Raw genomic sequence first — 17472 nt, 5'->3', positions numbered from 1 at the left:
TTATTTAATGACTTTATTCCAGTGAAATATAATTAACTTTCTTATTTTTAATTTATTCCTTGATAAGAGAAGCAAAATCTTGCAATTCAGTCTTTTCAATCACAAAGCAACTATTTTAAAGATATTAAAATTATTATAAAGACTTACATATAAGTTAAGTTTGATAGACATTGAATACCTTTTCTTTGTTTTCTTTTAAAAAGTTTTTATAGGGAAGAGGGTTAATGCAGTTTGTTTCTCTTTCTGTCTGTATTTAGTTTTCTGCTGTTCCTTTTATAATTCAGTCATAGAATGCCTAAATTCAGCAGAATATGAAATGTTTTGTTTACTGTTGTGATTTGCTGTGTTTGTTTCTTACAGGTTAGTTCTGTTTACAGTGATTAACAAGGCAAATTAAATTTAAAATGATCTTAAATATTCAATATTAAGTACCGTCTTGGGAAAAATAAGAAATCTGCCTCCACTCAATTTGTTTTTGGGACATTAAACATAAACATTAATCTGATTATGATTATGGTATAGTTGCCATTTGAAACATAATAATTAAGTCAACGTTGTTTATTCCTTGTAAAAATATTTGTTCAAAACACTGAGCTGCATGATATATCATTGTTACTGGAACAGTATTTAGCAATCTGAATTATTTTGCTAAGGAATTCATTTAACTCTGATCACATTAATTGTTTTGATTTTAAATGTTTTTCTCTGCTTTTATGAGAAGCACATGCTTAAATTCTTTTTTAAACTTAATCCCTAATTTGCCTTTCCACACTGAAGTTGTAAAAGATTAAGGAGCCAACATAACCAGTTTGTGTTATGTTTAAGATTTCCTTTGTTGCTTACTGCACATGCAGCAATGTTGTTCTTTTCTTTGACCCAGACCCAGACAAAGGCTAAGTGTAGCAAGGAAGCAGACAGCACGCCTCCAGTAGTGGCCCCTGCCTGGCTCCAGGATTTGTAAACAGAAACATCCCAGGCTCCAATGAGGCAGACAGCAGTTCCCTGTCTGTTCTGCATTCAGGAAGCGCTTGCTTTTATAAGCCCAGACATTGCACACAAGCATACATAGCAGTGTTTACATTTGGCTGAGTATTTAACTGAAAAAGCTAATAGGGAAGAAGAAGAGGGTGTGTTAGAACTAGCGGGACACAACAATTTCAGGGATAGCTTATATATAGCATATATGTTTCTTTTAAAAATATTTTATAAAAAGAAATAAAAAAAACAAAGTTTGTAGTTTTTTTGGTAAATGCTTCTTTTATTACACACATGTGTGAATACACGTCTTGAAATATTTTTCCTGGAAGTTTTTCAAGGATTTCATATTTTTAGATCATGTGACATATCCTGAAAGCTTGTAATTTAAAATATTTAACCATTAGCATGATTTTAACTTGTTTTAAAATCTATTTTAGCACCCTTTTCCCTTACTATTATGTGGATTATAATCTCTATTTTAGATTTTGCATTATTTTGTGAAGAGTTATGTTTACCTTTTTTGTGTGAATTTGAGAATAAAAGCAAAGAGAATGCTGAACCTTCAGGAAAAAAAAACTAGAAGAGTTAAACAGAATTTTGGAGTTAGAAAGACCTTGGAAGTCACCTGTATAAATACCTTTTAAAAATGGTTTTATTTTAATAGCAAACTTATAGGAACAGCACAGAAGACAGACAACAGTAAAAATCTGTTATTGCATGTATTACAACTCTGGAAAGTATAGTAAATGGATGGAATCTACTGTATGATAAAAATGTTGCAAACACCATTCAGTTGCTGTCAATAAGAAGTTTGCTTATTTTTTAAAAAGAACATCCAAGTGGTGGCATTGTCCAGAAACATTTAACAGGTTTATTTATAACTGTTATGACGTTGAACTGCTGAAACTTGTTCACTGAGACATTTTGACTTGCATTTGTGCTTTTGTGTGTCCACATTTATATTAAAAATTGACATACAAGTTTAAATGGAAAAAACTGCCAATATGTGATTTCTGTCCTCTAGTTTTCCACTCAGAATCCTATCTTTTGACTCCACAGGGGGAAATGTCTAATATTCAGAATTAAGAATAATAGGAAGGAGAGGAAAAAAAATTTTTTTTTTTTTTTTTTTTTTTTTTGAGAATGAAATATTTTCCATCAGAGTGGGTTCTTAAGCTCATTTTTCACACATGTAGCATACTGGTTGAATGTCTTTTGGCATAATTGTTACACATTTGGCATGGGTAACACACAGGCTTGTGTCTTCAGTAAAGGCCAAACACACAGGCTTCATTTGCTTCCTGCACTGTGAAAGTGCAGATTTGTTTTGACTTCCTGGGTAATTTCTCACACCAGATATTGAAAGGAAAGTTTGGAAATCAAATTTCAGTGAACTGCTAATAATGTATAATTTTATGGACTGCTGCAGTACCGAGTCTCTACCAATTAGTTTTCTTTACTATTAGCCTCCACAATAGATGCTACAAAATTTTTCTATTAAATTTTTTCTATTTTAAGAAAAGTCCCTTAGACTTTTTTAAAAGTGTGTTTTCTTAAAGTTTATATTCATTTGTAACAAATTAAGCTGTCTGTTTTTAAAACCTTAAGGCAAGCATATTGACAACATAAAGGAGATTGCAAAGGATGAGATGGAAAAATTGGAAATCAGATTCAGTAATCCAGGAAAACTCAAAAGTGTGAGAATCCTTAATAGTCCTTGAGAATATCACCATAGACTAGTTGATATCTAAAATTATGGCCCAGTCATGTAGAAATTTGAATTTGCTCCAGTGTGTTTAGTTTGAGAAGGCATAAAAAATACACACTTTACTTTTAAGAGCATTTTATACAAAATGCTTTAAGTTAAAAAAACATATTTAATTGTAGATACTCACTGTCTTTTTTTAAAAAATTGTATTTATTTTTAATTGATTGATGATTGCTTTACAGTATTGGTTTGATTGCTGTCATACATCAACATGAATTAGCCGTATGTGTACATGTTCCCCTCCCTCTTGAATTTCCCTCCCACGTCCCACCCTTTCCCACCCCTCTAGGTTGTTTCAGAATTCCTTAAGTCATACATTAAATTTCCATTGTCTATCTGTTTTACATAGGTTAGTATATATGCTTCCATGCTACTCATTGTCTTTTACCAAGATTTTTTGCTCTTCTCTACTAATTGTTTTTCCATGGTGCTACTGGGCAAGGTAAATTGCCCCCCCCCCACCCCGCTTTTTGGAATGGGTAGAAATAAGGAGCTTAGTTTTGAATATGTTGTTTGGATATCTCTAAAATATTCAATTGGGAATATAAAGTGTATTTGTTAAAGGAACTGTATGTACATCAATTGATTGTTGTTGTTTAGTCGCTAAGTCATGTCTGACTCTTTGAGACCCCATGGGCTGCAGCACGCCAGACTTCCCTGTCATTCACTATCTCCTGGAATTTGCTTGTCCATTGAGTAGGAGATGCCATACAACCATCTCATCCTCTGTTGCCACCTTCTCCTCCTGCCAGCAATCTTTCCAATCATCAAGGTCTTTTCAAATGAATCAGCTCTTCGCATCAGGTGGCTAAAGTATTGGAGCTTCAGCATCAGTCCGTCCAATGAATATTCAGGATTGATTTCCTTTAGGATTGAATGGTGTGATCTTGCTGTCCAAGATCAAGAGTCTTCTCCAGCCCCATAGTTCAAAAACATCAGTTCTTCGGCACTCTGACTCCTTTATGGTCCAACTCTTATATCTGTACGTGACTACAAAGTAATGTCTCTGCATTTTAATACACTACCTGGGTTTGTTATAGCATTTCTTTCATGGAGCAAGCGTCTTTTAATTTCATGGCTACAGTCACCATCAGCACTGATTTTGGAGCCCAAGAAAATAAGTCTGTCACTGTTTCCATTTTTTCCCCCTCTATTTGCCTTGAAGAGGTAGGACCAGATGCCATGATCTTTGTTTTTTGAATGTTGAGATTTAAGCCAACTTTTTCAGTCTCTTCTTTCACCTTCATCAAGAGGCTCATTAGTTCCTCTTTGCTTTCTGCCATTAATTGAAGTTGCTCAGTCATGTCTGACTCTTTGTGACCCCCTGGACTGCAGCCTACCAGGCTCTTCCAACCATGGGATTCTCCAGGCAAGAATACTAGAGTGGGTTGCCATTTCCTTTTCCAGGAGATCTTCCCAACCCAGGGATTGAACCTGGGTCTCCCGCATTGTAGGCAGACACTTTACCCTTTGAGCCACCAGAGAAGTCCATTCTGCCATTAGGGTGGTATCATCTACATATCTGAAGTTATTCATATTTTTCCCAGTAATCTTGATTCTAGCTTGTGATTTATTTAGCTTAGCATTTCACATGATGTACTCTGCATATAAGTTAAATAAGCAGGGTGGCAATATACAGCCTTGACGTACTCCTTTCCCAATTTTGAACTAGTCCATTGTTCCATGTCTGGTTCTAATTTTTTTTTTCTTTTTAACCTGCATATAAGTTTTTCAGGAGGCAGGCCAGGTGGTCTAGTATTCCCATCTCTTTAAAAAGTTTCCACAGGGTGTTGTGATCCACATGAATTGTTTAAAAAGTGAAAGTCACTCAGACATGTCCAACTCTTTGCGACCCCATGACTATACAGTCCACGGAATTCTACAGGCCAGAATACTGGAGTGGGTAGGCTTTCTCTTCTCCAGGAGATCTTCCCAACCCAGGGATCGAACCTAGGTCTCCTGCATTGCAGGTAGATTCTTTACCCTCAGAGCCACAAGGGAAGCCCAAGAAAACTGGAGTGGGTAGCCTATCCCTTCTCCAGTGGAATGCAGTTATTTAATCCATATATTCTAGAAATCAGCTGTTTGAATAGATATACAACTGTAAGGAACATTTTTTTGATTACGACTACATTTGTTCCTTATAGAATCTGTTCTTTTTTTATTTCTGCAGTATTCTTGTTGGCTTCATAATCAATGCTAAGCTTCTCCTCATAAATACCATTCCAAAACTTCTGATTTCATATCAGTCTGATCTATCTAGCAATGATTTTTCAACAGCTTACAGCTATGCTGCTAAGTCGCTTCAGTCATGTCCGACTCTGTGCGACCCCATAGACGGCAGCCCACCAGGCTCCCCCATCCCTGGGATTCTCCAGGCAAGAACACTGGAGTGGGTTGCCATTTCCTTCTCCAGTGCGTGAAAGTGAAGTCGCTCAGTCGTGTCCAACTCTTAGCGACCCCGTGGACTGCAGCCTACCAGGCTCCTCCGTCCATGGGATTCTCCAGGCAAGAGTACTGGAGTGGATTGCCATTTCCTTCTCCATACAGCTATGCAGAACAGTTTAATTATATTCATACTTAGCATCTTTTAAATGGTTTCTTCTCTCTCTCGCCTTCTATAGATCATTCTAAATAAATGATTTGATTATCCTATGTTGATGATTCTTCTAAGATGTAGATAGCCTAGTCTATTTGATTTATTATGTGCCTATTTTAGTAATATTACAGTGTTTTTATAATCTTATAATGTCTTGTAGTGTTTTTAAGACATTATAATAACTCATGTATGTGTTTGAATTACACAAGAAAATAAATACCAATTTAAATAATTAGCCTTTCTAATTTGGAAATAGGAAACCTTTGTTTCCTATTAGATTTGTGAATTTTATTAATCCAGTTAGAGAACAGCTTCATTCTATCAAAAATAAATTTTGTCTGTCACATTTGCTACTGATAATTTGTCTCTGTACATCCACACTGAATTGAATCTCGGAGACAGAGTTTGTGTGAAATGGAAGAGAACAGCTTTATTGCTTTGCCAGGCAAAGGGGGCCATAGCCAGCTAATGCCCTCAAAACTGTGTCCTAACCTGGGAGAGGTGGTTTGTGAGGAGTCTCACAGTCAAGGAGTGGGGTTGCTGATAAGGACCTGGGTTCCTGCAAGGCCTGCATTCCTTCAATTTAGGATTCATCTGGTGGTCTCCTGAGGGGATTCAGGGATTCTGTGGTAACTGTGACCTTCTCTCTGGAATGGAGAATGCTTCTCATCACCTAGTTAACATGTTCCATTTGGTGGAGGTACTGTAGAAGAACTCAAGGATATTGATATGTATATTCCTTGAGGAGGACCCAGGACCCTGCTCCAAAAATGCACTATTGTTTCTTGACTGCTTCTCCATTTCTTGGCAGCCTCTCATTTTCTTGATTAGCAACTGTTTGAATCTATCCTTTGAAACTCAGGGGAAGTCTTAAAGGCTGAATGAAACCTATTTCCTTCAAAAAAGAAGCAGGGGACACTGGGTTTTGTGCCCAGAAACCCCACAGGGTCCTTCTTGGTTTCATATTGGTGCTACAATTCCGGGCAGGTACTTCTTTTTAAATGTTACTTGAAATTGGATTTAATTTTGTATGTCCTTTTATTATTTCATTATAAATTGTAGTGATTTCCTAAGTTTTTACCTTGAGAAACTACAAGTAGAGGAGCAAATTAAATCCAAAGTAAGTGAAGAAAAAGAGTAAAAGTTAGATGAGGGATCAGTTGAGTTGAAAACAGGAAATTAATAGAGAAAAAGCAACAAAACCAAAAGCTGTTTCTTTAAAAAGATCAATAAAGTTGATAAACTTCTAGCAAGGCTTCCAAGATAAAATTTTAAAAATAAATATCTAATAATCAGAAGTGAAAGAAATGTCATACCTACAGATCCCATGGATAGTAAAGGAAGATTATGAACAACTTTTTGTTAACAAATTCGATAGCTTCAATGTACTGGACCAATTCCTTGAAAGATACAATCTACCACAACTCACATGGGGAGAAATATATAATCTGAATAAGTATTTATCTATTAAATAAATTCAATAAATAATCAATACTTCCTTAAACCAAAAGTACCAAGCTGAGATGGTTTCACTGTTGAATTCTAGCAATTGTTTAAAGAAGTGATGCCAGTTATCTACAACTTCTAGGAAATAGAAGCACAGCTACCAGGCATTTCAGTATTTCAGTGTTCTGGGTCTATATAAAATAATTTGTATGATTAAATATATGTGCAATTTTCAATTATGACAAATTTGTTATTAATTTTTCTTTATTTTCCTTTGATGCTAAAACATTGCTGATTTGACTGTATATTGATATAGCCTGTCTGTAAGTAGTTAGCAAAATACCAGAAAGAAAGGATGACTACATTTAAAAATTTTACTTTCTTTTAGGTCCACCTCATTCATTTAACCGAGATGAGACAATAATCATTGCATTGGCATCAGTCTCTGTATTAGCTGTTTTGATAGTTGCCTTATGCTTTGGATATAGGATGCTAACAGGTAAAAATGCAGGTTTTTGTTTTGTTTATTATTTATTTTGTAATTTTTATTAAACATTGTGTTTAATCAGAATTGATTTTCTTTAAAAAACAATTTTTCATTGTAAAAAGCATCTGTTTGCTGCAGTAGCCCTGGAGCCATCCTTGTGTCTTAGACTTTTTCCCGTAGTTTTTATGAAAGGTTTCAAACGTATACAGAATACTCATCACCCAGCTTCAATGATTGTCACATCTGTAATATCATCTATAGGCCCACTCACCCTACCCTTCCATGCTGTTGGATTCTTTTGAAATAAATTGAAAGTATCCCTTATGTGTAAATATTTTAGTATTATGTCTGGAGTATAACCATTTTCATATCTAAAAATAATAATAATTAAAAAGAATTCCTAATCATCAGCTCTCTAGTTGGTTCTAATAAAATTTTGATAAGCTTTCTAGGAAATAAGCACCCCTTCATTGATTTGAATAATTTTAATAAAATCTTCCTTGTTATTTCTGTCCATTTCTTAGGGTTTTACACTAGGTGTACTGGAACCATCTCCCAGAGTTCAGCTTTCATGTTATTCATTATTTATTATCTTCATTATAGATAATTCTTAGTTTAGTAAATAGTTTTAGTCCCATTGATATTAGGTATAAGTTATACTGTCTGTCCTTCTGCAGATCTTCTTTTTAACAGTAATATATAAAAATATATAATAAATATTTTCACTTTTAAGAGAACCACTCATTAGCAAGTTCTTTTTCTAATTTCTGTAGGAGACCGCAAACAAGGTCTTCACAGTATGAATATGATGGAGGCAGCAGCATCAGAGCCCTCTCTTGACCTAGATAATCTGAAACTGTTGGAGGTAAGATTACTTTCAGATTATGGACTGTTGTTTTTTTTTTCCTGTCCACATAGTACATCTGAGACAGTGATTAATTCATTTATTCAATGACCATTTGTTAAAAATTTTGTGTCAAGACATCTTCAAGGCACTGAGAATGTTGGTGACCAATACAGATACTTGAGGCTTATATTCTAGTGAGAAGGAGTCTACAAGAGGGTAAATAAATGAAGGTACAGTTGACCCTTGTACAACATGGGTGTGAACTGTATGGGTTCACTCATACACAGATATTTTTTCAGTAGTAGATATTACTACACCATCCATATTTGATTAAATCTGTGGATGTAGAACCATGGACCAGAAGAACCATGTGTGTATGAAGGGTCACCTATAAGCTATATGTGAATTTTTGGACTATGTGGAGATTAGGTGTCCCTATCCCCACATTGTGGAAAGGTCACTCTATATTTCAAGTAGTAGTAAGTGCTATGGAGAAAAAAATGCAAATGAGATGAGAAAGTTACAGAAAGGGGTTAGTAAGGAAAGTATATTAAGAAAGGAGATAATCTTTAAGTAGAGACTTGAACAGAGTATGGGAATAAAGACATATCAAATTCTCAGAGAAAATGTACAGGCAAGGATTCCATAGTAGATGCCAAATAAACATTACTTGTTTGTATATATATTATGTATTGTATAAGTACGTACAAATATTATGTTTTGCCTAAAATTAAATTTTCATTTGATAATATCTCATAACCTGTGTTAAAAGTCTCACCATGATGAATGTTTTTATGCCATTTATTAGGATAACTGAACTATAATGTCTAAACCAGAGACTGTTAAATGATAAATCTGGTATATAAAACATTTTAAGAACTTTATTTTTGGGAGGAAAATATAATAAAAGTGAAAAGCAAAAATCAAAAAGGTATTTCAGTGCAAAAAGAATTGATAAAGAGCTGGTAGAAATCAACATGAAATAAACAGTCCAATAAAAATAGACAAAAGAGATGAATTGTCAATTCACAAAAGTAAGTATGCCTAGTAGTAATAGTAGTGGTGGTGGTGGTGGTCGTCGCTCAGTCGTGTCCGACTCTTTGCGACCCCATGGACTGTAACCTGCCAGGCTCCTCTGTCCATCGAATTCTCCAGGCAAGAATACTGGAGTGGACTGCCATTCCCTTCTCCAGAGGATCTTCCTGATCCAGTAATCGAACCTGGGTCTTCTGCATTCTTTACCGTCTGGCTTCCCTGGTGGCTCAGACGGTAAAGCGTCTGCCTACAAGGTGGGAGACCTGGGTTCTATCCCTGGGTTGGGAAGATCCCCTGGAGAAGGAAATGGCAACCCACTCCAGTATTCTTGCCTGGAAAATCCCATGGACAGGGGCGTCTGGTAGGCTACAGTCCATAGGGTCACAAAGAGTCAGACACGACTGAGTGACTTCACTTTCTTTACCATCTGAGCTACAGGGAGGTATACCTAGTAAATGTATAATAAGATGTCCAGTTTACTAAACTGGAAAAAATATGAATTAAAACCATTAGGATATTGTTCTGGATTGAGTGAAAGAAACACTCCAACCATTGCTGATTTAACTTTGCTTTGATACAGCCTTTCTAAAGGGCAATCTTATCTGTGTGTAAAAATTTAAATTAGGAATGGTCAATGAAATATAACAAATATCATAAAATAAATGGTGGTAAATTCCTAAGCTTTTTTCAGTAAAAAGGCAGAGAAGTTCCAGAAGCCAGAAATTAAGAGAACAGTTAAAAATTGCTGGGGGTTTTGTTTGAGTAATTTTTTATTGTACTAGAATTTTTTATTGTATTGTATTTTTTATTGTACTAGAATCCATGAATGTTGTGTTGTGGAAACACTGTATTCTATTCAATTCTTACAAAGTATGTTCATTTCATTGTTGGTTTTGGTAGGCAGTTATCTTCGTTAGGCATATTACAAGCTTTTCTCTTGTTATTGATCCTTTACCTGGAGTCTGTCCTATGCATTAGTTGAATTTCCCACTCTCTGACTCTCCTTTTTGGGATTCTGCGTTCATTCTCCATCAGCAGTGGTTGCCCTAAATTCTGTTGCCTGGTTTCTGAAGCTGGAAAGACTTTCTATTGCAATTTTTTATCCAATACACAGTGCAGATTTCAGCCTGCTCACAGACTGAATGCTATAAAACAAGTATCTCACCCTATGCCATTTCTTTCTTCTAAATGTTGAGTCCCCTCAGGATCTACCTACTTTTGTTCATTCCCCTGCATTTTTAGATTTCTTTTAAAAAATTTTGTTCAGAGTTTACAATTGTCATTTGTGGAAGGGCTGGGTATGGTACTTGTTTCTGGGCTGTGTAGGATGCCTAATTTGTTAGTTAATTGATAATGGAGTAATTCAGACTAAGCATTAGAGACCTGTTGGATACATACAAATTTATTTAGTAAATCTTATTTAGTAAATTTGATTGTTCAGTTGTGAAGAAATAACATCTTGTTTTTTTTCAAAACAAACTTACAGCTGATTGGCCGGGGTCGATATGGAGCTGTATATAAAGGTTCCTTAGATGAACGTCCAGTTGCTGTAAAAGTGTTTTCCTTTGCAAACCGTCAGAACTTTATCAATGAGAAGAACATTTACAGAGTGCCTTTGATGGAACATGACAACATTGCTCGCTTTATAGTTGGAGATGAGAGAGTCACTGCAGATGGACGCATGGAGTATTTGCTTGTGATGGAGTATTATCCCAATGTAAGTTCTTCTTAAAAAGTTTACTGACTTTTATGTTAATCGGATTTGTAAGAGGATCCCCGTTACATAGAGAGTTGCTGGTTTGCAAGCTGAGTATTAATGGTCTACAGTGAAATAAGGATTTTATCCCAGAATGTGAATGAAACTGTTCAGTGCCCTGAACCTCTGTCACTATGTCCCTGTCTCTCATCTTAGCAAGACTTCTTGATGAAGGAGGCAGTGCTTTGATTGACATTTACTCTGATGCATGCTCTTTATCTCAGCCTGGTAATAAAGAATTTATGGATGAGCACCTTGAGTAGCTATGACACATATATTTACAGAAGCCTTCTGATTGTAAAAAAGTTTTCTACTTGTAAAACATAATAGGATAATTTGGTTTTATCCTGGTAAAAGATACCATGTAAAGAAGCAGTTGAAAATACTTTTTTTCTATCTTAAGTTGATAAATCAAAGAAGCCTTTAAAATGAAATTAAATAACCTTTCATAATTTTTAATACTGGAGGCATAAAAATTGATAATGTCTAAATTCTACTTTCCATTCTCTCTTCCTTTCTCTACCCACAGAGATGTCTTTTCTTACTTCACTGTTCTGAAATGTCATGATTCATTAGACTTCCTTTCAATCCTAACATATGTAAATCCCTTTATACAGCTGCTCACTTACCTCCTCATGTTCAAATAAAGTAATTACACTTTTTTCCCCTTCCCCTTTTCCTTTTTTCCCTCCATATAGGGATCTCTATGCAAGTATTTAAGTCTCCATACAAGTGACTGGGTAAGCTCTTGCCGTCTGGCTCATTCTGTGACTAGAGGACTGGCTTATCTTCATACTGAATTACCACGGGGAGGTAAGTCAATGACAAGAAGATGCTGAAAACCATATGGGGACACAGTTCACAAAGGGAAGCTTTATTTGTATTTTCAGAATAAAAGTATATTTTATATTACAGCTGATGTATTATTAGCCAGTTGTTTAAAAGATCTAGTGTGAGGAAATGTATTTGAAATTTAACAAGAAGAATAAGAAAAAGAACTTCATTACTCTAGATAAGTCATGGATTTCATTGAGATTTTAATTAAAGCTATGAGCACTCTCCCTTTAAAGATACACGTATGGGCACACTTTAAACAATATTCTTGTGATTGTAGGGGTTCTCAATCTTTTGAAGTTCCTCTCTGGCCCTAGGTTAAGAACCTCTCAGCTGGACTGCATTGTATTTTCCTTGTATATGTTTTGCTTATTTAAATGAACTACATATGCATTGTTACTTCTTTAGGCACACATTCTATAGTTTGGTTGGTCTTTAGTATAAAACCCAAATGTATCTTTTTATAAATCAGTGCTTCTCTTAGCTAGCATTAGGTTTGTTCAAATTTATCAGGGAGAAAAATATAACAGATTTCAATGAGAATGACTATTTTTTTCCTTTCTCATATGACAATCTAGAGAGAGACAGTCTTCACTTTTTTTTTTTGGCAGCACCAGAGTAGTATTAGGGCCCCAGACTCCTATATTTCTCCTACATTAGTCTTTATATGTGGCTTATGTTTTCAGGATCACCTCATTGTCCATCATGCTATGTGTTAATCAGAGAAAAGGGAGAATAGAAGGAATTGCCCCTTTTTCCCTCCGGAAGTCCCACTGTTGTGATTATGTTTTCTTTCCCAGAGCTTAGTCCATGCTTTCCCACCTCAGTTAGCTGCAAGGGGTGTTTCAGTGCAGTGCGTGTGTTAGTTTTAGCTAGGTGCATTGCTGCTTCAGATAACGAGAATGCGTGGTGAGGAGTCCGTCTGTGCCAGTGTGCCAATGCTGAGTGCTTGTATTATGTCAATACTGAGTGTAGTGCTGTAACTACAATTTTATTCAGTCTTTATGTACGTTTTTGCTAGCTTTCCAGAGCATCTTTTTAATATATTTGCTTTCTTCACTTTGTTTCAAAGTACACCTCATATCATATCCCAGGCCCCTCAAAATTAGCTTTGCTATGAAAATCTGTCTTTGTGTTTATATCCCTGCAGCAGTTTTCTTGCCATACATTCTTTTTTCACTTTCTCTGACCTCTGTAATGAAGAGAATTTTTAATGTATCAATTTCTCAGATCTTTGTTCCATTGTATAATAGCGTGGATCATCTTTTTTAGCTGCTGCCTCATATATAAATAATTTCTCCTGAATAATTTATCAGTTCATTTATCTTGACATCTTGCTTTTCTTGAATACAGAATTGTTCAATGTTATTGCCTATGTCAGCAACTTGATGCACTTACTTTAGTGCGTTAGCTCATTAACCATTTGAATTGTGTTTCTTTATTCTGAAATATTATAACTCCTTTAAAGAGCTGTCTTAGCACAAAAATTAAAATACCATCCTAATCCCCCTTTTCAAGGCTCGCATGATTCAGAAAGTTTTCCAGTCAAACTTTGGCTGGAAGGAATAATTGCCATCAAATATGAGTTTTATTTAAACACAGATTCTATTCTTAAACATCACCTTATATTATTACTAAATAGTTAACCTTAAATAAAAAAACAACTGAGTATATGCTATTGTAAAAAAATCAGTATAATAGCTATTTGAATTTTTATTTCCTAATTATTTAAAGAATATTCCACAACTCATTTAGTCAGAACGGCCATCATATTAAAGTCTCCAAGTAATAAATGCTGGAGAGAATGTGGAAGAAAAGGAATCCTTTTATACTGTTAGTGGAAATATAAATTGGCACAGCCACTATGGAGAATGGTATGGAAGTTCCTTAAAAAAACAAAAGTAGAGTTACCTTATTATCCTGAAGTCCCATTCCTGGGCACATATCCAGAGAAAACTATAATTCAAAAAGATACATCCATCCCAGTGTTCATTGTGGCACTATTTACAATATCCAAGGAACGTACATGTCCATCAACAGATGAAGGTGAGGAAGATATATATAAAAGGTGAATACACACACACACACACACACACACACACACACACACACACACACACACATACACATGTTATACACACATATAAAGGGAATATTGTGTTATGTGCTTACTCAGCCATGAAATCCATTTGCAGCAACATGGATGGACCTAGAGATTATCATACTAAGTGAATTAAGCCAAACAAATATCATATGATATCACTTATATGTAGAGTCTGCAAAAAAAAAAAGATATAAATCAACTTATTTAGACAAAGACAAAATAGACCTACAGACGTAGAAAACAAACTGTGGTTGGTTACCAAAGGGGAAGGGGGAAGGATATGGACTTCAGTAGTTGTGGCTCTTGGACTCTAGAGCCCAGGCTTAGTAGTTACTGCATGTGGGCTCAGTTGCTCCACCTTTTATTTCCTTTTTAATAGTATCAGAAAGTATTACCCAAGTTTCCCCTTTGCTGGCTCACTGACTGACTCTTCGCATTGTTCTCCACTTTATTAACCTAGTTTCCGTAGTGTGAGATGATTTAGCTTAATTATTGGTATGGTGTTATACAAACATTTTCAGGTATCTCTATAAATTTTCTTATATAAATAGCAGCTCAAGATTAAACCATGTATACTTATGTTCTGGTTTTATCCAGAATAAGAAATGCAGCTCTTTTACGGGTTGAGGGAGCCATGTTAGTACAGACTTTGGAAGACTGGACCAGGACGTAGGAAGGGGAACAAATGAGAAAGAAATCAACTTGTAGAAACCCAGTAACTGCTATTTTTCTTCCAGTTGTGCTATTGCGTTTTCCTCCCCGTATCAAAGGAATCCTTTTTTTTTTTTTCTTTTGAGCTTTTTATTTCCGTATTGGGCTATGGCTGATTAACAGAGTTGTGATAGTTTCAAGTGAATAGAGAAGGGTCTCAATTATATTTGTCACGCAAGTGTATGTTCCTCGGTTCTTTGTCTCGTCACAAAAATTTGGAGTGACAGACATTGAAGCCCCCTCGGCGGGTCACAGCTCTTGGAGGACAGACCATGTTATAGCTCTTAAATAAATCAGTGTTACAGCTCAGTGTTACAGCTCTATTTATTTAGATAATAGCAGGAAAATCCATCTTTGAGGCGTGAGGGCACGTTGATCCAAAGACGCGAAGAGAAGAGTGCCCCATCGCGCAGGAGAGAGAGAAAGAGAGAGCTTTGGCTCCTCTTTTTATATGTTTCTCTGTCCCTGAGCCTGTCTTACGTAAATTGGGCCTAGGCAGGAGCGCTGTTTGTTTTACCTGAGATTCTCACTCCGGTCCTCGGACCTTCCTTTGTTCTATTTTCACAGGCTTTCCCACCATTTTGGACTCTTTTTTTTTTTTCCCTATTCTAACTACCTAACATATTCATCCATTCTCCCACAAACCCTCCTTCCATCCAGGCTACCACATAACATTGAGCAGAGTTCCATGTGCTATACAATAGTCCTTGTTGGTTATCCCTTTAAAATATGCGGTGTGTACATGACCATCTCAAACTCCCTAACTATCCCTCCTCTAGCCCTGCAACCATAAGTTCATTTTATAAGTCTGTGAGTCTCTTTCTGTTTGTAAGTAAGTTCATTTGTATCATTTCTTTTTGATCAAAGGAATCATTATCTTCTGTCTTTGGTTTTATTGTTGGTGAAATCGCAGTTTAATACATGTTAATGAGAGTAATAAATGTAAATTCTGAATCTTTTTGTGCCTAAATGTAAACATTCTGTTTGTATTTATCATTGACTTTGTTCTTTATATAACTGCGGAGTTATTTTAAATTTTGAGAATTGTAGTATAGAATTTTTTTTCCTTTTAAGAGCTGTGGTTTTATTTCAATGTAAGATTTACGTAAAGTTTTCTTTTTTAAATTTTATTGAAGTATAGTTGATTTCCAATATTGTATTAATTTCTACTGTACAACAGAGTGACTCAGCTGTACACATATATTCTTTTTCATATTCTTTTCCATTGTAGTTTTTCACAGGACATTGAATATAGTTCCCTGTGCTATACAGTGGGACCTTGTTGTTTTTCCATTTTATGTATAATAGTTTGCATCTGCTAATTCCAAACTCCCAGTCCTTTCCTTCCTTCCTCCCTCCTCCATTGTTTTCTTATCAAGAGGAAAAGAATTATGATTTTAGTTAGGGGCCTTGGTTGGATATATTCTTTCAGGCAGTGTGTGTGTGTCTCTGTGTCAGGCCTTTTGAATTTAGGCAAAATGTGTCCTCTCTCTGCCTTCATAGAACATAAAAGTCTTCTGATAAACAAGTAACAGAGTGAGTATGGGAGTATTTTGTTTTGTAAAATCAGAAAACAGTCCACTGCAAAACTGTTTCTAGTTTGATTTGAAGAACTTTGATGGGCTTCAAGCTAAGCCTCAGGGCAAAACTGGGGTTTTTCTGTCATAGGTTATAAGATACATGTGCCAGTTTCAGAGCCATGCCAGTTTTACAGTGATAATTGTTTTAGATAAATTTACTTTTTGTTTTTGCCAAATATTCCTTTTTTTATTGTTTCCTTTTGCTGCTGCTGCTGCTGCTAAGTTGCTTCAGTCGTGTCCGACTTTGTGCGACCCCATAGACGGCAGCCCACCAGGCTCCCCCGTCCCTGGGGTTCTCCAGGCAAGAACACTGGAGTGGGTTGCCATTTCCTTCTCCAATGCATGAAAGTGAAAAGTGAAAGTGAAGTCGCTCAGTCATGTCCGACTCTTAGCGACCCCGTGGACTGCAGCCTACCAGTCCCCTCTGTCCACGGGATTTTCCAGGCAAGAGTACTGGAGTGGGGTGCCATTGCCTTCTCCAGCCTCCTTTTGCTACTACAGGAAAAAAAAAAAGGACCAAAGTAGTATATGTTAAAATTAGAAGCAAGATCCTATTTAATTGCAGCTGAGTGTTTAAAGCTTAATTAATTATAGATGCAAAAGGAATTATGTTGTGAAATACAATGAAAACAGTGAGGATTGTGAGTTGAAAATTTTATTTACATACTTCCTGTTATTAGAAAAGTATAGGGAAGAAAAACAGCAGTCTTCTTTATATTACCTTCCTGCTCATTCTGTGTCCAGTAGTGCAATTGAAGCATTAATAAATATTTGAAAATTATCCAAACAGATCATTATAAACCTGCAATTTCCCATCGAGATTTGAACAGCAGAAATGTTCTGGTGAAAAATGATGGAACCTGCGTTATTAGTGACTTTGGGTTGTCCATGAAGCTGACTGGAAATAGACTGGTACGCCCAGGGGAGGAAGATAATGCAGCCATAAGTGAGGTGAGTGTATACAAAAGGTATCACACTGACATACTTTTAAAACATAATAAATTGAATTTAAAAATCTACTAACTACTCAGGACAGTTGTCCTTATCCAGTTATAGCATATTAGGAAGTACAGAATTAAGATATACAGAAAACATTGCATGAAGTTCATCAGTTCATGTGGAAATCACTACCATTCCAAGTTATTTTTGTCAAGCAGCAGGAGGAATACTGTTGACTGGGCTTCCCTGGTGGCTCAGATGGTAAAACATAGCTGTAATGTGGGAGACCTGGGTTTGACCCCTGGGTTGGGAAGATACCCTGGAGGAGGGCATGGCAACTCAGTCCAGTACTGTTGCCTAGAGAATCCCATGGATAGAGGAGCCCGGT

The 17472-nt window shown here is 35.9% G+C and overlaps 1 protein-coding gene across 1 annotated transcript in view; it reads left to right on the top strand.

Annotated features, from left to right (window-relative positions):
• Positions 1-17472, top strand: part of BMPR2 (bone morphogenetic protein receptor type 2) — a 150942-nt gene that overhangs the window by 105140 nt on the left and 28330 nt on the right. Inside the window, exons 4-8 of the mRNA XM_061148992.1 lie at positions 7180-7290; positions 8052-8143; positions 10647-10877; positions 11615-11729; positions 16936-17096. Of these exons, the coding sequence (XP_061004975.1) occupies positions 7180-7290; positions 8052-8143; positions 10647-10877; positions 11615-11729; positions 16936-17096 (710 nt within the window). The remainder of the gene's footprint in view (positions 1-7179; positions 7291-8051; positions 8144-10646; positions 10878-11614; positions 11730-16935; positions 17097-17472) is intronic.

The sequence above is a fragment of the Dama dama genome, chromosome 8 (genome assembly GCF_033118175.1).
Source record: "Dama dama isolate Ldn47 chromosome 8, ASM3311817v1, whole genome shotgun sequence".
NCBI classification, from domain to species: domain Eukaryota; kingdom Metazoa; phylum Chordata; class Mammalia; order Artiodactyla; family Cervidae; genus Dama; species Dama dama.
The sequence above is the reverse complement of the archived record's forward strand: the minus strand, read 5'-3'. Positions and strand labels throughout refer to the sequence as shown.